This window comes from Psittacula echo (assembly GCF_963264785.1).
Source record: "Psittacula echo genome assembly, chromosome: 22".
Taxonomy (NCBI): domain Eukaryota; kingdom Metazoa; phylum Chordata; class Aves; order Psittaciformes; family Psittacidae; genus Psittacula; species Psittacula echo.
This window is the reverse complement of record NC_137758.1, coordinates 921,828-948,702: the sequence shown is the minus strand read 5'-3', so window position 1 is coordinate 948,702 and position 26,875 is coordinate 921,828. Positions and strand designations below refer to the sequence as shown.

Below are 26,875 nucleotides of genomic sequence, written 5' to 3'. Positions count from 1 at the left end.
AACATGGTAACTGACACCATTAGAATAGGGGTGACAATTTTACTGGCACAAGAAGTGGGATAAAACCTTAAACTACACTTCTCTGCAAGAACCCAATGATCTTAAAGGTCTTGTCCAACCTAAAGAGTTCTATGATTCTATAACTTATTTATTAGTATATTGGGATAGAGGGCAAGTAAGCTTATGTGGAGAGTAGTTTAACCATTAAAAACATCAGCTCAAGATCCATCTCTCTTTGTAGAAATACTAAGTTCGAGTCAGTCTTGGCTTACAGTAAAAATAAGCCTCTTCACTCACACTTCCTGTGCTGCACATATAGGCTATTGCAACTAATTAAGGAAACCACAGAAGTTATAGATAAAGAATGGGAGTGGGCTGTCAGCACTATGCTGTAATGCAAAGGCTAACATGACTCCATGTACTTAATCCTTCTTTTCTACTATGTCATCAGCATCAGAAAAAAGCTCCTCATCCCTATAATTACAGAGCAGCTTCAGCCCTTCATTTCATTTCTCTGATCCAAATACAACAGGCTGTTACCTTCCTACACATTCAACTGCTTTCTTAGCAACTTGCAGTAACTGAAGTATTCATCCTGAATCCAGCCAACACGAAAGAGCCTTGTGTTGAAGAACAACCTATGGACAAGGTGTTACCCTAACTTCCAGTGAGCTGGAAGTAGAAATTAAAATCCTACCCTCAGCTACAGAGTTCTCCTTATTCTATACATATACACGTATGTATAGAATATACATATTCAGGATGTCTTTAAGAACTAAGCAAACTGCTAGGCTAATTTTTAAATCCAAGGCTGTACAAAGAGTTACCTGATTCCTTTTCAGCATCCGATTCTGAAACTTCATCTTCTTCAGCTTCTTCCTCCTCTTCAGAACTAGAACTGCTAGAGTCCTTGTTCTCTTCCTCCATCTCCATGGACTTCAGCGTATCTTCCTCATACAGAATCTTCTCCTTGCTGCAAGACAGAGACATTTCAAGGACTACCAGGCAAGAGAGTTACTTCTGAGTTTTATTTCTCAGGAACACACATGATTTGCCACATACAGAACAAGCAAAAGGACAGAATCCATTGACAGGCTCAACATCCCAGCATTTTGGCACTGCCCATTTTCCATGGAATCCAACGCCAGTCTCACATTTCCTAAATTTGCTAGTATTTCTCAATCCAAGGACATGAGGCTTCTCTTTTCCTAGTGCAACCCAACCATTGCCTGGGCTATGGGCAATTACAAAGGTGTAGTTCTCAGCCCAAACTGATGTTCAGCAAGAGCAGAAGCTGGGGTCCAAGCACCAGCCCCACTCCTTGGTCTACCACTCAGTAGGGATGTTAAGAAACAGTTTAAATGGTACTGAGAGAGCTCGAATTTAAAAGAAACCATGAAATGAACATGAACAGCAGCGACTGCTAAGACATGAACCTGGGCTCCCAGCACTCCCTGTGTAGATTCTTTACAACAAAGAGGAAAGACATACTTGGGGAAGAGTCTGCTTTGAGGCTTGCCATTCATGTCAGCTTCAATCAGTTTATTCCTCGTCTCCTTCTCACTTCGCAACTGTCAGGAAGTCCATGGAATTTGGAGAAAGAAGGAAAAGAGACGTTTTAACAAACCTCCTCTGCACCATCCAATCATTACCACAGCATAAGGTCATCCCACCCTCATGGATTTGTTTAACAAGCCAATGCAGATGCACGTCTGCAGGAGCACTGGATGCCCTGGACTACAGCTCCACACCAGCATGTCCCTAGATTCAAGCTACAATTTAATAACACCTTCAGTGAAGCTGGCAGCAGGGACCTGAAGCCAAATCCCATTTCCACAGCACTGCCCATGCAGACACAGCACAGGGGTCTGTCCACACTGTTTGTATGCCCAGGAAATGAGGCTAGATTCAGCTTAAAATCTGCTCCCTTTGTAGCTATTCTTTTTTTTGCTCCCAGAGGAAAGCATTCCCTGCAGAGGCAGCCAACGGATCTCCCATGAGGATGGGGCACTTCTATGTCTCTCAAATGCCAGTATTAAGTCATGGCACAAGAATACCTGCGATCACCACAGCCACTGAAATATGCTGCCCAGAGAGCAGCAACGTTCATTTTTGTCACCACCGATGGACAAAACAGTAACCAAACACTGGGATCAGTACCTTCCAGAGGCACAGACACAGCACAGGTAGAAGAAAGGATGGCAATCAGAGTCTCACTTCTAAGGCTGTCTCTGTGTCATGTCTAGCCTAGTTTTCTTTCTCCTTTGATAGGAACTGACAACAGGCACAAGCAGCAAAAGCTCTGCAAATTCTGAATGTGGGAGAAGCCACATGGAGTGCAGCAAGGAGACAAGATTTAGGGTAGAGCATGGTGAAAAATAGAACAAACTGCTGGAGCACAGTGAAGGGGAGTGCAGGAAAGAGCCTGCTCCATTCACAGGTCATTCAGAGATTGGGAGAAAAAAACCAGACCCAAATAAATTGCTTCCAGCAAACAAAATCTCTCCTTCCCTCCAATAACAGCAGCGGATCTTTCAGCAAGGATGGGATGTTGTTCTGCTATGAGCTTTAGATTAAAACAAAATCTGATTTGAGAAGCATTTTGGAAGTGAAATAATGTACTTGGAGGAATCAGAACCCAGCCTGGTTTGGGTTGGAAGGGACCTTAAAGCTCATCCAATTCCACTCCCTGCCATGGGCAGAGGGACACCTTCCACTGGAGCAGGTTGAAGTGCCTGCTGCAGCCTTCCCAAATGTACATTTTCTGTTTGAAGTGATAAAAATGGCCCATGCCAAATACACCAGATAAAATGGCGTGTTATTAAAAAAATCATACCCACTAAAACCAAAGTGTGCTTAAATGTGGATTCTTCGCTTCTATTTACTAAATGGAGAAAGCTTTTTATAGTGCTGCTATATAGAGCAAGGGGGTTGCCAGCCCCTGGGATGCAGGACTGACAATTCTTGTCTTTGTTTTGCTGCTTCCTTTTCTACTGAGGAGTGCAGTGATCTGCAGCACCCTGGCGCAGTGAGATCGGAGGAAACCCAAACCACAACACTGATAGTATTTATCAACACCTCATTTAGGGAGAAGCTGATTAATTTGTAAGAAGCTGCAGTGAACGTTCAGGATGCTATTTAGGGATGGCAGCAGCTGTGTTGTGAGCAGAGCTCCAGCTCTGCCACCCACATTGTCAGTTCCTCAAAATACTTCACTGGGTTTTATCAGCAGTGTTCTCATTACGTCTGGTTCTGGATCCAGCCGTTTCAGTGATACTCAGTGATTGATTTTTGTTTTAATAAGAAGGTTGGTTTGTTTTTTGGGAACACCCAAATGGGATAATTGCACAGACCAGATGAAACAAGAAAAAGCACAGTCCAACCCCGGCTTTCTGGCCTTTCTTTGATGGAGATATATTTCTGCTTTCCTTTCTTATGTCAGCTCTCTGCTTATAACCCCTTCCCATCTCTCAACTGCATTATGAAATGGCAATTTGAAATGGTTTTGAAATCACCATTTCCTTTAGTCCAGAATTCCCTGGAGTTTGTAATTTCTTCTCACTCACTCAGAAACCTCTCTGTTGTAAGCAAGGCAGACATGGCAAGAGATCTCTCAACAGTGACAGCAGACTTCTTGGATGTAAACACAAAGTTGACTTGGGTAATAACTCAGTAAGAGCAGCTTGATGCTCCAGAGCTTACCAGCTAACAAAAGGAACTGCAGCACTGTAATTCCAAAGATGAACTAGACATGCCTTACCAGTTTGCATAATTCTGGGTGTCAGCACCCTACTGACCTTGGTGCAGTCACCCAGTTTTCCAGATTTCTGGCTATTGGTGTAATTAAAGATTCCAAATGACTAACATTAAAAAACCAGCTGAGCCTCAGCTTTGTGCGCCTGTTGACGCCACATGTCTTAGAGAATACCCGTGCATGAAAAGGTAATTGGAGAGGTGGAAAACGATCTGCCAGAAACTCACCACAGTCTGTTTCTTCTGCAGCATTTCTAAATGCTCCACCAGTCCCTCATCAGCCACGTCGAATGGCGTCTGGCCCTGAGGCAAGGGAAGAAGACAAGAGGATATCCGATACAGCGTGGTGTTAGTATTCACCAGTGAAGAACAAAAGTGAACATGCTCCACACCCTCCCTCTCAAGCACTGAGTAACAGACTCTGCTTCACTCCAGAGTAGAGAAAGCCACACAACAGTGATGGTAGCTTCGTGACTCAATCCATGACCAGAGCAACCTTAACCATGGAAGCGCTGTTCCCTGCTTGCTGCTGCTCAAAGCTAACAGCCAGGACTAATAGACCTGAGTTCCCAGGTTTCTATAAAAGGACACTCTTGTAGTGATAAGGAATGTGAACAACTACTGTATCATCGTGTGTTTGAAACTCCTGAAAGGCTGCCAGTCATCAGCGAGCCTTTGTCATGGCATTAGATCAGTGGTGGGCAATAAAGTGGATATTACTCTGGCTATCAAACAGGTTGCACAAGTTGTGCCAACACCTGTACATACTAACCAGCTTGTTCCTGATATCCATATCGCACAGGGCCTCAGCCAGGATGGAGCAAGCTTCCTTCACTCCCCAGTGTGCAGCAGCATGGAGCGGCGTCCAGCCATCATTGTCCTGGACATTCAAATTAAACCCAGCCTGGATCAAGAGCCTGAGGAAAGAAGCAATATTGATTTCTGCCCATGAGAGAATGGCTTCTCGACACAGCCGAGTTCACACTGTGAGCCACAGGGTAGTGGCACTGTCCACAGTAAGACTGTAGTTTCTTGTTTATTCACCTCAGCAACATCCCACTTGATGTGCTTGCAACTGCAACAGGAAAGGGCAGTAAATGAGAAATGACTTCACTGTAAAACCTCCTGGATGTGTCTAACTGATAAGGTTCCCTTCCAGCACGTCCTAAATTGGGAGAACACCTTAATTTCTAACCTGATGTCAGTGACCCAGGCTGAACTCCTGCTTTGATGGACAAGACACCAGACTCGCTCAGCACTAAGCAAACACCCCTGCTGACTGCCATCTCCACAACAAGGAGCCAAGCCCAGTACCTGGCAGGAAAAGGACATTTGGTAACTGGAGCTCAGTCTTGGCTCTACCAGAGAGCCAAGCCACACTGCAGGAATGGTCCCTGAGGAGATGGTGCCTGGTAACACGCAGTGACATTCCTGTGACTGGCAGATGTGAAATGTGTAGGTTAAATAACCCACATTTGGGTTAAATAACCTAAAATGCAGACTAGTCCTTGCACACCCTGACATTCCATAGAGTGCTTCATAGCATGTGGAGCTTGAATATTTCAAACCAAAGCAAATAGAAGAGAGTCAACGGCAATCTGAAGCTTCACAGACACACAACTGCTGTTACACCAGTGATCAGATGGAAGTACTGAGCAGCTCATAGATCAAAACTGTTATCAAGTTGCTTAAACACTAAAGAACATCCATGGGGAATTCTGCAAGTCCAGTAAAACTGCTATTGAAGATTTCCATTGTGGGTAATTCCATAACCAGAGGTACCTTCCTGCAGCACAAAGGAAATCCAGCACAGCCCCAGAATGGCAGCAATTCCCAGGTTGGAAGCTCCTGCAGCTTTACATCGATGTGTTACTATGCTACATAAACCCCAGTCACACTCTAGCACCAGTGTTTCTCTGTGAAAGATGTTTTCAATTAGATGCTGACTTTATGTTGATTTTCCAGCTGGCAAAAGGGGGGAACAGAGCTGCTTAGAGGCTCAAGGTCAAAAATTCCACATCTCAGTTGAGAGTTCATGAGCTGATGGCTCTCAGCCCCTTTGGTTTAAGTCACTGAAGCTGTCTATGTGAACTTACAGATAAATACACCAGAGTGGAACGATGGCAAGGAGCAGCTGTCCAGAACTAAGTCATCCTGCAGACAGTGAGTACTCATTGGGGAGTACTGGATATACAACCCTCCACTGAAAGTCCTTGGGACCAACACCTCAAATTCAGGAGACAGTACATTTCTAGTCCACATAAGCTGTGTTACATTACTGTTCTTGGGCATGGCACAGACAGCTTATAACTCAATTATGAGCTTTAAAGAAAGAATACAAATAGGAAACAGAGAACAAAATTACTAGAGCTTGGTAAGAAACAGCTCTCACACATCAAGTCATGCCACTTAAAACTATGAAATCAAGGCTCAAGATAGATGAACGCTTCCAGAAAGGATTTTAATGTGGAAAATAGAGTAACCTTGCTGATGTTTATGGGCAGCTCTACCCAGACATAAAGAGTAGAGAAGAAAGCTTTATTGTTGGGAACCTTAACTTGACCTTGCCTGTGAAAATATTAATGCTTTATGGCCAATAAAAACTACATCGGGCAAGTTTCTGCTCTTAAGCAGCTTGTTTGTGCCAGAGCAGTAGAAGCAGAAGTGTTACATGTGGGAATCCCTTTGTCACTGCTGACAGCTGCAGGAGCAGTAGAATTAAGGAGCAGAGGACAGTGAGCTAGGGGTGGATGCTGCACTCTTCCACCAGACTGGTCACGCAAGTTGTTGGAGTGTGACTGTCATTCAGCATGTATTGTCACTTTATGGGCTGAAATCTCACTATGAAACAAATTTCTCTCAGCTATAAAGCTAGAGGTGTTCCTTACAAAAACCAGCCCTAATTCAGTGCACCAGCCCTGGGCAGGAGCTCCTACCTCATGACTTCAGAGTAGCCCTTCGCCGCAGCGACGTGAAGAGCCGTGGCACCCGTGCGAGGCTGCTTTGGATCCTCAATCCTCCCACTGTTCAGCCACTGTCGGGCATCCTGCAGCATCTGCTGCTCCTCTTCTTTTCTTGCCAGGTCTAGGTCTACACCTAAAAGGGCGAAGCACAGAGTAAGAGCTTGTGAAGTGAATGCTCTCACGGACTTGTTAAATTTACCCTGTTTCATTTGCTGTGCAATATTACTAAATTATTTGTATTCTTCCACAAAAATATCAGCAAAAGCATCTTCCAGGAGCTGCAGAACTCCTGCAACAGTGCCTGCACCTCAAAGCTGTCTGACTTAAAAATCTGAAAGCCGAGCCACTGGCTGCAAACCAGCCCCCCTAACAGCTCAGCTGTGAGCTATGGGTGGAAGGGCTGCATTCTGAATACACAAGATCCTAAACCGAAACAACAGAGTCACGAACAACAGCTTAACACACTGAATTAACTACAGTGAGAACATAATGAGTATCATCTACAGTGAAGATCTGGAGAGATGATCCTAAGGCATCTCCTGCAAGAGCAGCATGGCCCCAACTGTATGGTCACTCAAAACTCAGTGCAATTTGCAGGCTTCATTGAGGTCATGTAAGGATGATCTAGCAATCAGAAGGTTCATACAAGGCTGATCAGCCTAGAGCTCACTGTCTCAAGAAAAGAAAATGAAGGAGAAGATGAGAAATCTCAACAATCAAGGGTGCTGAAGAGCAACTGTCCCCAGGGATTAGCTCTTTCAGTCTAACAATGATGTGACTCCAAATTAAATTATGGCGCATTGGGTTTAATAGAGAACAAAAGAAAACACCAACTCAGAGCCTGAGCTGTGAAACCCACTGCCACAGGATGTCGCAAAGATTAGAAATACAATTGGCTTCAGGACAACAATTAGACAAATTTGTAGTTATTAAACATATTGCTCTACATGCCACAGCTCCCAGGAAGGACTGCACAGGTTCATGGAACAGAAAGCCACAGGGGATTCACGAGTACACACAGGCCCATCTGGCTCAGAAATTCCTTGAGGCACACTGGCTGGAGGCTGGGAAGGGGAATCATACATTCTTGTCCTGCTGTTGCAGTCTGCAGAAGGCATCTGCTTACAGCTATTGCTGAAGACAGGCTGCAGAGCTGGATGATGCTTATTTAAAGTTCATACCACATTTACTCCAGTAGTTATGATTCTTTTAACCTGTGTCAATGGGAAGCTTCTCGGTGGAGACAGATGGTTCTTTCAGGGCATCTTAGCAGGATGCCGCTAATGTGGTGAAGCAATGAAGAAGCCCAGCAGAATCCCAGGAAGTGTCAGAACAAATGACTGCAGCTGAGGCAGAATTACTGCCTTAATGTCCTGTGTGGTTCCAGCCATGTTATTACCAAGATCAGGGTCGAGACCATCTAAGGAACCTGCACAAGTCCATGGGACCTGAAGAGATCCATCCACGGGACTGAGGGAACTAAGAAGTTGAGGCAGTCTGGTGAAGTTCCCACTGACTGGAAAACGGGAAACATAACCCCCATTTTTAAACAGGGAAACAAAGAAGACTCAGGGTGAGGTTACAGCATTGGCGGATAAGGGAAGAGTGACTCATGTAATCTACCTTGGCTTCTGCAAAGCATTTGACACTGTCCCACGTGACACCCTCATCTCTAAACTGGAGAGGCATGGATTTGATGGATGGATCACTTGGTGGATAAGCAACTGGCTGGATGGTTGCACTCAGAGAGTTGTGATCAATGGCTTGATGTCCAAGTGGAGATCAGTGACGAGTGGTGTTCTCAGGGGACCAGCAGAAAACCTGGAGAGGGGCTTTTGAAAGGGGCCTGTAGGGGGAATGGATTTAAACTGACAGAGGGGAGACTGAGATGAGCTCTTAGGCAGAAGCTCTTCCCTGTGAGGGTGCTGAGGTGCTGGCACAGGGTGCCCAGAGAAGCTGTGGCTGCCCCATCCCTGGCAGTGTTCAAGGCCAGGTTGGACACAGGGGTTTGGAGCAAGCTGCTCCAGTGGAAGGTGTCCCTGCCCGTGGCAGAGATGATTTTGCAGGGATGGCATGGAGAGCAGCCTCTCATACCTGATGAGAAAAGGGAAATGGCAGAGCAGGTTTGCTGCAGAAGAAGTCTAGGGAAGGATCAGGATAAAGCAGATCACTCCAAGCCAAGCATACTCATTTCCTGGTTGCTACTCTTGCAGGACTGTAAATCTCACCTCTGTATTATCAAGTCTTAGTGAAACAAGACCTTTCACTGATACCAGAGGTCAGAATTAAATATCACTTTAAAAGCAAAGAGATCTAATGAATTAGATTTCAGTACCGTGGTGTCTTGCTTTGAAGAATCCTAAGGACAGAGGCTGCACACCACAAACCTTCTGCATCTGTTCCACTGTTCTGATACCAAAGAAAATCTGTCTGCTGCCTCCTGGGCCAGATTGCAGATCTCTTCACCTACAGACAGTAAGCCAACAGAATCTTCTTATAGAGAGTCTTCGAGGTCTCACTCTACTGATTTACCTTGTTTCTTTACTTGTTCCAGAAGCAGGTCCTTCATGGCTGCTTCCTCTGCGATGTCTGACGGGACCTCACCTTCACTGTTCACAGCTGCCACGTTGGCTCCATGACTAATTAAGAACCTGTGGGATCAAGACCCATACCAATGTGTTAGACCTTGTGTGCAGGTTCCAGGGCAACCAGTACAGTAAATCAAGCAGCAGAGCAAGATACTTGGCTTTCTCATTCAAGTTCCACTACCAAATGAGTACTTTACACTTACCAAATTTCTAAGCTAAAAAAGTTCATTGTTAAATGCAAGGTCCCTGGTCAGTGGCTTACAGTTGTTGTTTTGTTTCCCTCTAGGTATTCACATATGCTAGTCTTGCACTAATCTACCTGATATAGTTACAATAGTTACAATACTGATATAGTATGCAAATTTGGGTAACTTTGATAGCTTTGGTGGACTAAATATGTAAGCATGGTGTAACTGGTAAAGAATAACATCATCTTTCACTTGAAGAACTAGGATTTGGGAAGAAGAAAAATCAAACTGATAAAGGATCATCCAAGGAGCTAAGAATTGTTCTTGGAGGAGTACACCACCCAGAAATAAATGAGCCAGAGAAGATGGTTCATTGGTTTTGGTCAGAATATACTGTAGAGAACTATCTTGAGAAATATTATTGTTTTCCCTTATTCTTCTAACCTAGAATGCAGCCTTTACCTGAAAAAAGTTATTTCATTTGTGAAACTACCATTTATATTTGTCTGTTCTTGGGTTCCAGTTATTCTAGGACCCCAGGTCTCACTCGAGCAGCTCTCAGACTCTCAGAGCAACTCTGTTAGTGCACAACGAGTAGTCTGGTATCAGAATCTTCTCTGGGACAAACCAACTGTTAGTCCTTTGTGATCGTAATGAACACTCGGATCAGATGCAGAATGTTATTTCAAACCCTGGAATCAGAAACTGTGCCAAGAAGAGTCAAATCTTTGTTGGGAGTCACTTATAGCAGGTTACTGCTTTGCTTTAAACATCTACTGGACAAAAGTCTGTTATATTTACTGCCTCTTCTTTCATATCTATTTTAGGTTTGTGCTCTCTTTTCTATGACAAGCCACAGAATTTTACCTGGTTATGTCCAAGCTGAGCCCAGTATCTTGCGTTGTAAACAGAACAACAAATAAAAGAAGATAATGCTCCAGTTGTAAGTGGGTTAAGTAACAAGCAGTTACTTTTATCTACTTCTGCACCTCTTGTCAGGCAGGATGCAAGAAACAGACACATGTGATCTGAATCTGAAGAAAGAACCGATGCTGTTGGCATGTTGGTGAGTGTGGAGCCCAGAACATTGTGTTGCTCTCTCCAGAGTCTCCACACAACTGCAGCACTGCTCACACAGGCCTGCCCATGGTAAGAAAACAACAGTTGCTTTCCAAAGCCTCAGGACAAGGGTAAGCACTGGTGCATCCCCTTTGCAACTGTTTTAGTACACCATGTATCTCCTTTTTGGGGTTCAGCATTGCTTCCCAAGACATTGTGCAAGTCTCAGAGCATCAATTGCCAGGGTTCCTGCTCTTCCAGGAAGACCTGGAAAGTGTTATAAACACCCAGAACAGCCTGAAACTCACTCACTCTGCTATGTTCAGATAGCCACACGATGCCACGGCATGAAGAGGGGTCCAGCCCTCGTTGTCTTGCTGGTTGACATCAGCTCCGTTTTCTACAAGGAACTTCACCATGTCCAGGTTCTCATCTATACAGGCCTGAGGGAGAAGGAGGAGGGGAAGGGGACATCCAGGGAGGGAAGGGTTGAAAAGAAAAGGAAGAGAGTAAAGAAGTGTTGATGTTAAATCAAGTGTAAAACCTCCACGTGCAGCTCCCCGGCAGCAGGGAATTTCCTGGGCTGTATTTCCCACTAACGCACCTTTGCAGGTATCCCACTTTTGGTATCCTGAACTGGTGACCTAAAATAAAGTCATTTCAGAACTTTCAGAAATTAATTGTAACTCAGAGAGTCCCCAGGAGGACAACCTCGAAATCTGCTCCAGCTTCACTGCTCACCCACTGCTTGGTTTCCTTCCTCTCTCCCACACTGTTAGCTCGCTGGAGTGAGGACGCACTGTAAGATGATATATCTGCATTAGTTTTAGGTATGGTATCAAATTCCTCTAAGCAAGGCAAGCCATGGATTTATTTAGATAACACTGTTCCCTCCGAATGTCAATGAAATGACATCATAACATTGAACAATGTGAGATACCATTAGTGGTAGGGATGGGCAGAGAAAGCATGAGCTCAAGGAGCCTCAGTAAAGCGAACATCTGTATACTGGATGCTGCCCTTCCCAGATGTAACCATAGCAGGAGCAGAACTTTAGAGGGGTTAAGAACATCTTTATTCAGCAGGATCTATTCATTTTCCTGAGTGCAACTTTCCCTGTTAGCTCCACAGACCCTGTGAGCTACTGAGAATGACAACCCTTTATTAGCTGCTGCATTAATTCCAGAGCCTGCATCCACAGAGCCCTGCCAGCTTTGAAGTTGCCAGAAGAAAACCTAGGTAGATTTTCAAGTCTCAGCAGTTCTGTTGGGTGGAATTCCTCCTTCCTCAAATTCCTGGCTACAGCACGTTCAGCGCTGCATTTACAGTTGAGTGGAGGCTGCTATTTAAAGGATGAGTTGGCAATTTAATACATACATCCCAATGCATGTGCCTCAGCTGAGAAGCACCAAGCAGGACCAGGAGGCCTTTACTGCATGTGTGTCTACAGGCAGAAACCTAGTTCCTCATTACCAGAGAGGGAATCGGCTTGGGTGAAATTCCTCCGAAATCTCAGCGCTGGATCCTTTTGCACAGCTTGATGTGGGCACATTTGTGAGTCTGAGCATGCTTCTAAAACGAGCAGCTCCAGCTACCCATTCCTATTGGAGCAAGTAATGGAAATGAGGAACTTGTCTCTAAGCAGCACAGGAGACAACCCTGTATTATCCAACATGCTCATCCATGCTGCATTTCAAAGGAAAGGCCTGCCCTACACAAGGACATCGACATCCAACACTTGTCATTTCCACTGCAAAACTGGAGAACACAGAGGGAACATCCATAGCACTAGGAAAGGAGGCCCCAGGAGCAGACAGGCACCCAAGTCTCACTTGAGCCTGCCCTGAAGTGTTAATGTGTTCCCTGGCCCTGTTCTAGACTTGTGTCCCTTCACCTCTGCCAGAGAAGCACAAGTATAATGCTAGAAATAGTTTACTACAGAGACTGATCCTAATGCAGAATGGATGAACCTGCCCCTTGGTTGGCTCCATCCATCCTGCTTGGTCTTGTCACCACTCTCCCACCCTATTTCAGCCAACAGAACTATAAAAAAAAGACACAGTCAGAAAAACCCCAACCTCCCCAAAACAAAACTCTTGGGGACTGCAGAGCCTCACACCGGGGATGGGGGAGTCCCAGGTCCAAGCACAATGGGGTAGGACAGCATTAGGTCTGAGCAATGTGGATGCAAAGTCCATTCTACCACCAGCTTCAGATCATTTAGATCATGTGATCTAAGCCCCTGCTCAAAGCAGGGCTAAATCTGATCTTAGATCCACTTGCTCGGGGCCTGCTCCAGATCATTCTTACTGTTTGTGAGGATGAAGATTCCATGGGCCCTGTCCCAGTGCTTCACCATCCTCTCGGTAGGTTGGTTTTCTCACTGTCTAATCGGGATTTTCCTTGCTGCACTTACACCCCCTGCTACAGTCGTACAGATGCAGCCTCCATGTCTCAGCAGGTGATGAGAGCAGGAAACACAAGCCAGATATTCCTCCTATAGAGGGGAATTAGCGTGTGCCCAATATGCATGTGATTAATTTTAAGACGTGTTCCAGAAGGGATCCACTCCTGAGCATCCCTGGCAAATCTGTTAGAGGCTCCCATCCATACCAGCACATTCAAACACAGCAGGAAGGTAATGTATGCAGTGCACACAGGGGTGGACATGGATACGCAGAGGAACATCCTAATCCCTCTTCAGTTCAAGAGGCAACTCTGGGAATTGGAGTCTGAGCCTGCAGAAGTCGAAGCTAATCTGTATTTACTGTCAGCCATATTGCTTGGGATGCACTTCAAGTTTCCCCCCCCAGCATAGCTCAAGTAAATGACACTTACAGTCTTATTGATGAGTTATTTCCTTTTCCTCCAAGAGCAGTTCATGGTTTCTGATGAGCACAACCACTTCTGCCTAACGATCTAGAGCCTAAAAGAAGCATTTTATCAGCATGGCTCTGCCTGAGCACCGAGGCAGACGGTTCATGCCTGTGCATACTCACTGCTCTGCTCTATTTGCTTAAGTATTACCTGCAGCTTGAGTGTAAATCCAAATTTAGCCTGAAGAATGTCTCTATATTGTGAGCGTTGGAGGGATTTGATAAAGAATTATGTTTACATTGTTTATCATTTCAGCCACCCAAATACACCACTACATTTGCACCAACTGGGAACTGCCAAGAGAGAAAAGCAGTTCTTGTTCAAGCCACTGGATACAGTGGACTCTAAAACTGAATATCTATTTAGATGCATAAAAAAGCCCCCCCCTTTTAATTTATTGGCCTTGTCGCCCTGCTGGTCCCCATCTCTTGTGGTTCCCATGGAATGCATGCTGGAAACAGAAGGGATAATGGGATCAACCCCACCTGTTCCTACACAGAAATCTGCAGTAACCTGACTCGCCTGGCTCCTGAGGAGATAGAAGTGATCAAGCTCCATGGGTGCTGGCACTCGCTCCTTCCCTAAGGGAACTGTAACACACTTCAGGCTGCTTGCATTTGCCATGACAATGAAGTCAAGCGCAAAGGTGTAGTGAGTCCTTCCGGGAGCAGCCATGTACCACCATCACCTCACCCTTCTGCACCTCCATACCAAGGCAAGCTGCTGCTCAAGTTGTGTGATCAAGCAGCGTGACACTGCTGGGCAAATATTGATTTTACAGTCCGTGAGTGCCACAGGAGAACAGAAATGAGCCCAGAGTCAACCAACAGCAACGGATGAAATGACTTGAGGCTGGGTGAACATGAGCAGGTAGGGCTGTCTGCCTGCCCCAGAGGGTGAAAAGCAAGGATTTCCTGCATTTTTGTAGTATTTATAGAATCCCAGCCTGGTTTGGGTTGGAAGGGACCTTGAAGCCCATCCAGCTCCTACCCCTGCCACGGGCAGGGACACCTTCCACTAGAGCAGCTTGCTCCAAGCCCCGTCCAACGTGGCCTCAGAGAGTGAAGTTCATCTGGCAAAGCAAAACGGGTGATCTGAGGTAACTGGAGGAAGGAGAAGAGGACAAAGAGGAAGTAAAAGGGATAGATGTGTCCTCCTTTAAGTACTATTAATCCTCCAACCTTAAATTTAGGAGAGTGGATAACTTCAGTAACCTGAGAGGATCTATCCCTATGCAAAGTTCTCCTCTTTTATGTGATGCAGCGTTCCCTGGGAACATCATACGAATAACTGCACTGGACAGCAACATTGCAAAGCAGACACGAGCCCCGCCAACCTCCAAAGGGAGGAAAGAAAGTCAAAGAAGAAGCTGGCTGACAAGCACCATTGCCTTTCCAGTGGGTTATTTAATGTGAGGAAGCACTCCCTTGCCTAAACTGCCCTTGAAATCGCTTCACAAAGAAAAGCACACCCATCAATAGGCTTCATTTCAATTTTAGGCCTGCTAACCCTCAGCTGCTTGGTTACCTGTGAGAAAAGGCTAAAAGCAAGGTTAATCACTGAGCACTACATTTTGAATTCCTTCTTTATCTTCCTTCCCTGTAAAACCACAATACAACCTTGAAGGTGATGCGATCGGGGGTGACTCTTTCCATCAAATCGGAGACCTTCAGCAGGCCAAACCCTTGCCATCCTTGTATTTTCCTTGGCCGTTGGTTCGCTCCAGGTGCTTCAGGAATGGCACTAACGCCTTACAGTCTTAGCAGTCTTTGCTGCAAAGCGCAGCCAGGGCCCAGCATTACCCACTCGAACCGCCCGAAGTTGGCTCCGAGGATTGAAATCCCAGGCATCGCTGGGCACGTCTCCATCCACAGCTCGTGGTGTTCCTCCAGCTCCTGGCAGCGGCCCAGCATTAGCGGTTTTTCCATCGGGAGGAAGTGCTCAGTTTCTAAATGTGCAGATGCGGGGTGCTGGCCTCCCCTCGCGCAGGGACACTGGTGGCACATTGCAGGCATCCCTCTGCCAGCAGCCCTTGCCAAGGCTTTCTTGTGTCAACGTGAAGCTGACATGACAATAACAAAACGGGGGACACCAGGAAATGCCACAGAGCAGCTCTGCAAACCTCTGCTCGCCTGGCAGAGCTTGTTCAACAGCCAGACAAGAGCTGATCTTTATCTTGAATGAAACCTCATTATCCCAATAGCACTAACAGTGTTTGCTGCTTCCCCGGAGCAAACGGAACACACAAGTGTCGAGCTGCCGATGAGTATCAGCAATGCAGCAGCTCCAGCTGCCTGCCAGGGGGTTAGGTTTCCATATCTCCTGGGCATCCCCACAGGACAGCGAGAGGAAGATTCGGGAGTAAAATCAGAGTAGATCAGGCCAGGTTGGATGGAGCTTGGAGCAAGCTGCTCTAGTGGAAAGCGTCCCTGCCCGTGGCAGGCGGTTGGAACTGGATGAGCTTTCAGGTCCCTACCAACACAAACCACTCTGTGGGTCTATGAATCATTCTATGATTAAAAGGAGCTGGATCTGATGAGACTGAAGGGTTCAGAGGACCTAGAATTGAGCTCCAACGAGAGGCAAACAGAGTAATACTGCTCACTTCCTGGAGAGTGCGTCACATTGAGAAGCACCCCAGCCTACGCCTGGTGTTACATTCCCACTACATAACAAATACACCCAGGGTAGCAGCAAGGAGCAGCTAAACCACCTGACAGATTCCTAAGAAACTGCTGAGTGAGGAAAACCTCCACATGGAGAAAGGGGGATGGCCACAAACCCAGCAGGACACAGAAGGATAGCCACGGCGATACCTGCACACCAGCAGTGCTGTCACAGCATCCACACTGAGACACTTGTTTTCTCCACAACTTACCCAGTATTGCAGTGATTTAAATTCAATTCATGAACACCATCAGTGCCACTGTTTGCCGGCAGAACAGTTCTGGTCAGCATGTAACAAGGGAGAAGTTGGCTGAGAGCACGCTGCAGCCCCATGGAGTAAATATGTAGCTTACAAAGAGCACGTCACATCACTCAGCACCATATGATCATGGAATCAAGCAGCAGCAGTCTGCATACAAGAGCTCGGAATCAAAGTCAGCCAGGAAGCCCGTAAGAACTGCTGTGCTTAGTTTTGGCTGTATTTAATTCCCTGGTGTCCCCACCTTGGTTGGTCAGGATTTGAGAGAGAACCTTGGCATTTTCTCACGGTGGAGAAAGATGCAAGAAGGGAAAAGCAGAAAAGGCAATATGCTTGGCTTGTGTTGTGTGTTCCCACTATGAATACATCAGTCTTGTGGCAGAACCTCAGTGTCTTCTCTGTGCAGAATGAGTGAAAATCTCGTAATGCCACCATGGCGGATTCCTGGGTAGCAATCCTCATGGCTCCCACATGGAAATCAAACCTGGCAGCTCCACTTGTTGCATGTGAATACACTCTGTGAACCAGCCAGACACATGCTGACTTCTTTAATTACGTATTAGAGATGTCAGGCTACTACAGGCCACACTTCAGCTCTTCTTAGTGCTCCAGCATCCATCTCTTGAGCCTCCCAGGAGCATAGTACCTCCTGGCCTGTGCAAAATGCTCCTGTTAAACTGCTCATGGAACGCTCATTATGAATTGTTTTACCAGATTCTCCTCCAATCCAGAAATCAAGTGTTACAGAATCACAGAATCCCAGCCTGGTTTGGGTTGGAAAGAACCTTAAAGCTCCTCCAGCTCCAACCTCTGCCACGGGCAGGGACCCCTTCCACTGGAGCAGCTTGCTCCAAGCCCCTGTGTCCAACCTGGCCTTGAACACTGCCAGGGATGGGGCAGCCACAGCTTCTCTGGGCACCCTGGGCCAGTGCCTCAGCACCCTCACAGGGAAGAGCTTCTGCCTCAGATCTAACCTGAACTTCCCCCGTTTCAGTCTGAACCCATCACCCCTTGTCCTATCACTGCAGTCCCTGACTAAGAGTCCCTCTCTGGCATCCTTGTAGGCCCTCTTGTGTTGATACCATCTCCACAGCTCTTTACTCATCCAGCCCTCCCCTAACACGGTTTGGCTCCCTCTGTTCCACCACTGATCCCAATTTCTGTAACTCTTATGCCAAAGTACTAACAAACACCTCAGAGGTTCTTCCATACAACCTCACGTCCCTGCTATGGCAATCTTCTGGTCCCTGCTCCACATGTCAGTTTGCCCAGAAAGCCACTCCATTCTTCCACATGGTAGAACAGTTTGTATTTGAGATGCTGAGATCCTCCAGGTAGGGACCATTCACAGTTGTTTAGAGTACCCAACTCTCAACGCACAACGGTGCCAGCCAGGTTAAGAACAGCAACACACACCACTGAACCACTGCACTTGGAAAGGACCTCAGGAGACTTCTAACCTAATGCCTCCTGCTCAAGGCAGGGTCCACAGTGACTTCTCACCAGCCTTCTCAGCTGTGGCTGCGTGTGCCTATGACAGAGATGTGCAGACATGATACAAACGCAGCCACAGGTATTTATTTCTTGTAAATCCAGGGAAGTTTACAGCTGGGGGGAAGGACGAGTCTACAGACGTGTGTCGTGTCTGCAGCCATTCCGAGCCAGGACTGACTCACCTCCATCGCTTAGATGAGTTATTTACCCCAGCCTCTAGCTTTCTCCTTCCAAAGGATGTTCTCATGCTGCAGACCTGATCTAGACTCATTTGGGTGGCAGAGGCTGCACCACCCATAAGCTACAAAAGATTCTGCATTAGATATAGGGCAAAAAAGTGAGCTTGCTCCAAACCAAGCACACCCCTTCCTAACACTATCAGTGGGACCGTTTCGGACAAGATCAGAGATCCACATCACACTCAAACTGATTAAAAGGTTTTCTTTGGGCTAAACGAAGAGGCAGGGAGTTACTGCAGTGAACACGGGCCATAGAACATGCTAAGCTAAAGCAGACTGTTTTCTGAGTGCATGCAAATGCAGCCTTGAACTCAACCCGAGACTCCCACAACAGCTTAGGCAGGTTTAAGCAGGTTGCCAAGGTCCCTCTTGCCCCAGCCATATGTTCCCACACCTTGCCTTGCACCAGATTCATTTCATTCACATTTCCAAAGTGTAAAGCAACAGATGTACTCAGAGAGTGGTGCCTGTCTGAGCTGGGTGGGATGTATCACCCTCACAGTACCTGTCCTTCCCCACTGTCTGCAGACCAGCACAAATCTATTTACAACAGGATGAGATGAATCCCACCCTCGATGACTTACTGCAGTCACAGGAGAAACCCCCAAGAACCAAGATTTATCAGGTTACTCCTAATCTAAGGCTTGAGATGGTTTTCTTTACCGCAACCTTAAGCTATATGATTAGTGTAACTAGGAGTTTTAGACATGCTCCAAGAGTTACTGCAAACCAGAGGATGACATTGATACCAGCAGCAACATTAACTGTTAACACCCTGGACTGGAAGAATCAGCAGGCCAGTTAAGTCGCAACTCAGAGGTCACAAAGGGATTAAATGACTTACGTCTCTACTGTTCTCCTGTCGTAAGTCTCAGATATAGGGAACAAGGTTAGCTGGGAGATCATGGGAGTCAATCTGAATGCAAAGTAAGAGCAAATACATGATATCAACATGCATTGCAAAGCAGCCCTGGCAGCTGGACAGCATCAGGGTTAAATCTGGGAACAGAGAGAGAGGAATTCACAGAAAACAAAGAGAAAAGCGCTCCCAAAATAGCCTCGCAACTGTCACCACTAGACTGTCAGCATGGGAAGGTATGACCTTGCCATTGCGTCTCATGATCACAGCTCCACTCTTAAGGGGGCACACTGCCACTACCAAAAATTCCCCTTCCAAGTCATCCTGTATCTCTGGCAGCACAGATAATACTCACCAGTGGTCTGGGGAACCACAAACAGCTCTTACTGCTGCTCCTGCAAAAACATGGAGCTTTGCACCTTCCCTTCTCTCTTCTCAGCCTTGACTTCAGGGTGTCCCTATGGCTACAACACCCTGAGCGCGCCACAAACCCAGGTTTAAAATCTTTATGCTTTAAAATCCTTGTGCAAACCCAATTCTGAAACAACTGTGTTAGAACCAGCAGAAAAAGGTAAATTCTGTTTTAAAGAGAGCACAGGAAAGGAGATAAAAAACGTATTGTTCATTTTCTAGTCTGATTAATTGGCTATGGTGCTTCAGTTTTGAACACTGGTTGAGTCACACTTCTTATGGGAGCAGGAACAGAGATATGGATTAGATCAGATATTTCCATTGGAAAAAAACCCCACAACAACTCCAAGTACTCAGCAGTATCCATGCCAGTCATCAAAAGAAACCAACAACAAATCTCTTACAATGATTAGCACAATAAAAGCCCAGTAGAGCACAAGGGAAGAGAGGAATACACGCAAAGGCATAATTATCTCACGAATGTAGCAGTTTCAAGCTGAAATAGCAGCAGGAAATGTCAGGTGGAGAAGTGTTTTGAATAGGAGCCACATCTTGAAGCTCTCCACGCCTTCAGAGATGCACTGGGGATGTTAACTTATTTACAAGGAGGGAGACGTAAATACCTACAGCACTAGGCTATGGATGGCTCAGTGAAACGGCTGGGTAACTCTCAGGGCCTGGTGCAGCAATGGCATCACCCCTGCTCCACCACTGCTGGCTCATATCTGTTCTCATCAAGTGAGCCCTCAGCTACCCAAGCTGCCACCTCTGTTGCTTTAGGATGAGCAGGAGCTGCTGCTGTAAAGAAAGAAGGTCGGTTGAACACTCACACAGTGTTACTGAAGCTGGACTGCCCTGCTTTTACTCCTGCTGGGATGGCAGGCACAGGCCTGCAGGATTGTCACCTTTCTGCCCCTCATTTAATGTTTCTTATCAAATAGCATTTTGGCCAACCAAGGAGGATCAGTAACGACCGCAGATACAAGTGTTTCTCTATGCAAAGGACCACAGGGATCAACCTCTTATGCCAGTCCATCCAACTTTGTGTTATCTGTGCTCCCATCCGTGCAGCAACCTACCCTCAAGTCCCCTCTCTTTCACACAGGACCCAGTACAGTGATTTTCCACTTCCATGGTGCTCTTCCTCTGCAGCTGATGGACTGGTTTGCCATTTGCATGCCCAGAACAGAGCACATAGCTCCAAACCAGAGACAGGCCATGTGGGACTGACTTTAAAATCCAATCTAGATTACCATTTTGCTGTCTTCCTTTTCATCATCTCCATCCCCCTAATTCCAACATGATTTTTAATACCCATTATTTCAACAGCAGTTGGAGGCCGATACTTTGTACCATCTGAGAAGAGCTTGAAATAAGTCCAGTACTTGATCAAGTGCCAACACTAAAAATAGTCTTTCTGTCACTAAAAAGCAGGGACTGCCAGTTTTCTAATGGTGTAGAACAGCATTAGCTTTTCAAGTCTCACCAGTTCAGTCATTCTGGCCACCAAGTATGTCATTTCTCTCCCACTCAGCCAGTGCTCTCTGGCACTGGCTCAAGGCAGTATATATAAATCCTGCCCTTAAATTACTGAGATTTTCATTCCTGCCTGAAATAACTCTACATTCCATAATTAGAAAGCTCACAAGGATTTCACTCCTTTGTGGAGAATGGAAATGTTGCTACTGCAGGTTTGCTTAGCAAAGAGACATTCTGCTAACAACCACCTTGTTCTTCAGCTCTACAGGTGCTGCATCAGTGGTAACGCTGCACCTATTTAACACAGCTCCTAAAGGCACTTTTACAATGCAAGCAGAATATATGTGTGGTTCCTGCCATCAACTCTGTTACATAAACATATCCTAAATTTACAAGACACAACCTTAGATCAGCTTCAGCCCAGCTCACATGGGGTCCTGCAGCCCAGATCTGGCACTCACCTCATTGTCTGGCACAGCCACTGGAGATTGCAGAGCAGTCTGGTAAGGCCAATGCCAATTGTCAATAATGGGGAAAATAAACTACTATCACTATCAACCCACTTGGCAAAGTAACTCCATACCTGCAAGCTGGGGTAGCGAGGCACAGTAGGGCCACCTCATGCTCAGCAAACAATCCTCCACGGGAGGAGCCCCTCTGGGTCTTCTTCTAACTGCTCAGAGACACAAACCAGCTGCAAATGATTTTAGCTCCAATCTCAAAGTAAAAGTGAGATTTGTGTTACCTACCTACAGCCCTCCAAGGCAGGCAGGGAAATCTCTGCTCCTCACCTCAGGCTTTCTTTAGTAATCTTCCATGGTGAGGTTTTCACAGCAGGTATGCTCCTGAAGCCAAGGCTGCCTTCATCCTGCCCCATCTTCCACCCGCCACCAGACCCTCTGCCCCAGCAAGGGGCACTGACACTCTTCATACCCCACTGAACAGATTCGGGAGCTAAACTTGTTCTAAGTGCGACCAGACAAGCACTTACACTGGTATAAAGCATATGACAAGAGAAGCAGGACAGGCAGGACTGAGATAGGCTTCAGCTGCTGCATTACCATTGACTTGGACATCTTGCTTATCTCAAGACAGATAGCTCATGGTGCACAGGGCCCAGGTAAAAACTATTTTATCAACAGATGAAGGAACAAAGTCACTCCAGGGTTAGTATTGCTTTCACAGAAACCAGCTCTTCCCTACAGACACCAAGGCGCCTGCAAGAGATGTGCCATGAGCTCCTGCAACCCAAGAAGTGCCCATCTAGCACTAAGGGCGAAGGAGATGAAAACAGTGGCGATGAGCAGAACCACCTCAACATGAATGCAAATGAAAGGGGAGACTCCTCCAGTGGATTCACAGACAATACGCAGAAGCAGGACATCAGGCCCTTGGGTTTTGTGCTCACCACTGCCTCGCAGCCACATCAGGGCTTGTTTCAAGAGCTAAATCTCAACTTTATGGCCAAAAAAAAGGAAGGGATTAGTGAGGTGATACAGATTGCTGAGGAAACTGTTCAAGAGGGTGAAGAAAAGGATGAGCTTGAAGAAGAATCTTACAGTACTGAGCAAGTGGTGACAAAATGGCAGATGAAACGCAATGCAGATAACTGCCAAGTGAATCACAGGCAAAAAATACACCTAACGTCACGTCACAAAATGAAAGGGTCTGAGCTTATTACTGCATTCAGGAAGAAGCTCTTAGGATTATCCCAAAGAGCTATAGGAAAATATCAGCCCCAAGCTCAGAAATCAAAGCAAATTCTAGAAATGATTTGGAATGGAACAAAACAAACTCAAAAATACCATTAGGCCCCTATGTAATGAGGTAGCGTAGTTCTAGCCTCCACAACTAAAAAAAGATGTGGGAGACATGAGTGGGGTATGAATGAGGAAAAGCTTCACTTAAGAAACCCAAACCAAGCCAAACAACTTCCCCCATTTCCCAAAAGTATTTCCGATGGATTTCTGTGGCATCACAAACATGGGTTATAGCAGCTGTAGGGCACCTCAGAAACAAACCATGCTTTGGGGCCAACAAACTGGAGATAGAAGAACTCGGAAAAAGAAGAGAAGTTGGAAAAGGCTTGGGAAAATCAGGACACTCATTCTGCATCCGCTCCATGCCGCTCTGTAACCTTGGCCCCCAGCACCGTTCCAGAGGGACTCGGGCCACTCCGGCAAGCACTGGAACCAGCACGGACCATAGGACCTTACAGCCTGTGTAAACACGTGTCTGAAAGCCTCCTCAGCACAGACTAACAAGGCCCAGCTCTGTTCCTCCTGTTCAACAAAGGCGTAGGAACAGGGGTCACGTTCTACTGGTGGGAGATGAAACCAAACGGAGAAGGCGGAGAGCTCTGAGGAGCAGAACCCAGACCCAAAGTGTTCCCAGCAAATATTCCTACAACAAAGCAGAACAGGAAAGCTCCTACCCTTAAGTGGGAGACATCTGAAGGCAAACCAAGGACAAATGGACACAGCAAGAGAACGGATCACTGACTAGATACCTACTCAAGACACGCAGGTCTCATCCGTGTGAGGACAACTCTGCTCCTGCCAGGTCTCTGCCACAGCAGCCACCGCACCATGCTGGCTCCCACGCCGCAGGCAGCACGCTGCTTGTGCAGGGTTCTCATCTTCCAAAGCAACATTTACTCAGTATGTTGTTATAACATTAATGCTTTATACCATTATGTCTAGTTTTGCTTTACCATCCCCTCGTCTCCATCCCCACCGGGTAACTAAAGCTCGGCTGAATGAGTCAGTGGGGTGCTGCTGAAGAAGCAAGTAAATCTCATTCTGGAATACATCAAAGTGCTCCTAGCAAGGCCCTGAAGAAAATTATTCCTGGGCTGGAGTCATCTCCACTTAAGTATCACACTGAATTTGAAAGCAACATTCTCCTAAGAACCCAGAGAACAGCGAGGCTCACGGCACATTTAGAAGACATCAACTAGTTGGAAAAGTGAAATAAACCCACTTGATCTAAGTAAAAGGGAAAAGAAAGTTTGAGGAGAAGAGAGTCTTCCCATAGTGGGAAGGCTGTTCTGAAAGCAACTGCCACCAGAGGAAAACAAAGAGCTTGGTTTTCTTTAGAAGAAAGTGGATTTGGGTCAAACACTGCAAAGTGCTTCCCAAGTGCTGCGCTTGCCAGGTGAGGAGCAGCGTCCAGGGAGGTGCAGAAGAGCTCTCCATGAAGGGGTTTAGGAACTGATTAGGAACTGACTGTCTTTTGGAAAGAGCTCTGATAAACCTGGTGGTGCCTCAGTGCAGAGGACTGGAGCAGAAGGTCTCCTGCCACCTCTCCCAGCACCTGGAACTCTGGAACTGGAGCCCTCCCCGCTGAGCCAGCAAGGATCTGCCCTGGGACCTGAGAGAGCAAGTGACAAAAGGCCAAACAAACCATAGAGGAAGAGATGCAGCCTTCAGCATCATACAATGGAAAGAGAACTACCAGAGCACTGCTCAAAGAAGCCAAAGGAGCAGGAAAGAGTCTTTAGATCAGAGAAGGGCTAAGTGGCCACAGTAACCAGGCAACAATAGGTAACCCCAGATCTTCAAGACTCAGTTTCATCAACATAATACTGGATTTTAAATAACCCTGGAATCAGATTACATTCAAAATTCATTCGTTTTCCCTAATGCAGCAGTTCTTGTTTTGGACAGGACTTGCATTTTTCAGTGCCTAGCACAATTTGCAGGAAGCATCGTGTCAGCACATGGATTCCCTCCCAGCGACTACAATCAATTCTTTGTTCCTTGTGCACTTTCTGCAACATCGAACAAGTTTCTTAAAGACTAACAGCACCTAAACTAAACAGAAAGGAATGGATTCTGTGGCCTGAGCTGCAGACTGAAGACAAGCCAATAATACTCAAAATAGCTATAAGACAGTATCTGGCCATAAGAACAGGGCTCCTTCTATAGCAGCTATTAATAAGGGATCAAAAATAACTCCTGCAATATGCTCTGAAGTTATAACCTTGGCTCTGCTGGCATACAGGTTGGCACGGTCCTGAAGTCTCTCATCCAGAGACAGGCAGATTTACCACTTATCTTCTTCAGCATGAGGGAATGCTTGTTCAGAATAACTCGAGTGACATCAATTTAAAAGACAAACCATTTAGGGCTGCAAAGGTCAAATCCTGCTTGTCAGCCACCCGAGAAGGAAAAGAAAAGTCAGTGCAAACCATGAAGTGAAGATGAAATCCATCCCTGGCAGGAACACGTAGATACTGGGCTCAGTCAGAGATATTGGTTCAGGCTACTGCAAGCCAGGAATAGAAAAAGGCTCAAAACCTCGTGGATTAGCAAGGTGACAGCCCATCCATATCCCTATTCTTTCTTTGAGTGTAGAGGATATGATGAAATATAATCTTCACGCTTCTGCAGCAAGTTACCCAAAAACTCAATAAAATTGCCTATTAAATATAAAGCATAATTGCCCACCATTTATGACATGAAGTATTAGTTAGCCTTCTAAAAATCACTTTATTTTAGAACTATTGCTTTAATATCTGAGATTTTTGGCCTTATAAATTCCACCCTACTTTTTTCTCTTCTTGACTCTAATCTGTATTAAATAATACCATTTTAATTGTTCCCTATATTGCAGAAGCAATCTTCCTGCCACACCAGCCCGGAGCCTGGCGACCTGGAGCTTAACTTACAAGCACCTATTCTGTGCTTGTGGCTTTCGACCAGACAGGAAGAATCGTGGCCAGTTTTGATCTTTCCTGGAAGGGAAGCTACTCCATGACTTCCATCATGTTGCTGTTATTTCCCACCTCTTTCTATTGACTTCATTTGACTGAGATGGTAGAAAGAGTTCTGCACATGCCAATCTACAGATGGACACAGGATCTCATCTGGCTTTATGACTTCTAGTTTAGTTATTCCTTTCTTAACAGTTCTGAATCTCTGATTTAGCTCTTTTACCCACTGCAGTGCTTCTATGCTATCACATTAAATCCCCAGAAAACCCTTCCAGCCTGTACCAGCTGGAATCCACTGTTTCCCCATAAACAGTACTTCCCATTTACTGACCAAATTTTGCCAGCCAGTGTTGTGAAACCCTTCCCTGCCAGCTTTTATTTTATTACCCTGAACACACAGCAACATCGACAACTGCTTCCCCCCTCTCTGTTCCCTTTCCCATCTCACACACAGGGCTGCAGAGCAGCACGGGCTCCAGGATAAGTCTCCATCCCCTGTAAACTGAGCTTTCATTCAGAGCCTTTGATTTCACTCTTTCAGACAGTAATTAATCAATGATAAGATGGCTTTTTATTTCACAACAGCTTTGTTTCTTAGGGCTTCCATAGAGGGACCTTCTCATAAGCGTTTTGAAAATCCAAATGTACTACCTCAACCACATTCCTCCTCTCCACCTGCTTGTTCACTCCTTTGGGTTTATCATTTCGGAGTCCTTTATATAAATGAGCACCACATGGAGGACTGTCACTTCCCATCGACACGGCTGGTCCTCTGGTAATGGGTTTGTTTTAAGTGATGTGTTACACACAACGGGTAATAGCTTAGAGACTTCACGTGCTAGTTCCTGCTGAACAAATGCCAACTGGTGCTGAAGACCTGACACACTTCATTTGTCTGAGCAGTTCTGGAACCTCTTCTGTCAGTGCTGCAGCTTGGTAAAGCTCAGAAAGCTGAGTTTTGACTTGAAGAAATCTTTGTAGAGGAGAAGACTGAAGGCAATGCAGACACAAGTGCAGAGAAGCAATACAAACTGTTCAGCACACAATGGCAGAACTGGGGCAGATTTGTCATTTGAAAACTCTTTAGTTGAGCTGTATCCAAATCTCAGACTCTCCCAATACTCCCCCCAAAACCCCCACGATACTGTGTGCTCCCTGAATACAGCATGTACCTATTAGAGTGATTTATGATAGGGAGGAGAAAGCACAGAGGTCAGCCCATGTAAAAGATGATATGTCACAAGGAACAATGTATCATTCTTTCAATATTGAAATAATTAAGATTTGAATTCCACTAAATCATCACTTTTCAATTCTCTTGA

General features: G+C 46.0%; 1 protein-coding gene across 1 annotated transcript in view; it reads right to left on the bottom strand.

Moving 5' to 3' along the window:
• The window catches only part of LOC308229088 (protein phosphatase 1 regulatory subunit 12B-like), a gene marked incomplete at both ends in the record, with an annotated part of 66,081 nt that overhangs the window by 29,436 nt on the left and 9,770 nt on the right, over positions 1–26,875 (bottom strand). The window contains 7 exons of the mRNA XM_080632900.1: positions 828–973; positions 1,492–1,571; positions 3,982–4,056; positions 4,526–4,670; positions 6,690–6,849; positions 9,249–9,367; positions 10,864–10,994. Of these exons, the coding sequence (XP_080489026.1) occupies positions 828–973; positions 1,492–1,571; positions 3,982–4,056; positions 4,526–4,670; positions 6,690–6,849; positions 9,249–9,367; positions 10,864–10,994 (856 nt within the window). The remainder of the gene's footprint in view (positions 1–827; positions 974–1,491; positions 1,572–3,981; positions 4,057–4,525; positions 4,671–6,689; positions 6,850–9,248; positions 9,368–10,863; positions 10,995–26,875) is intronic.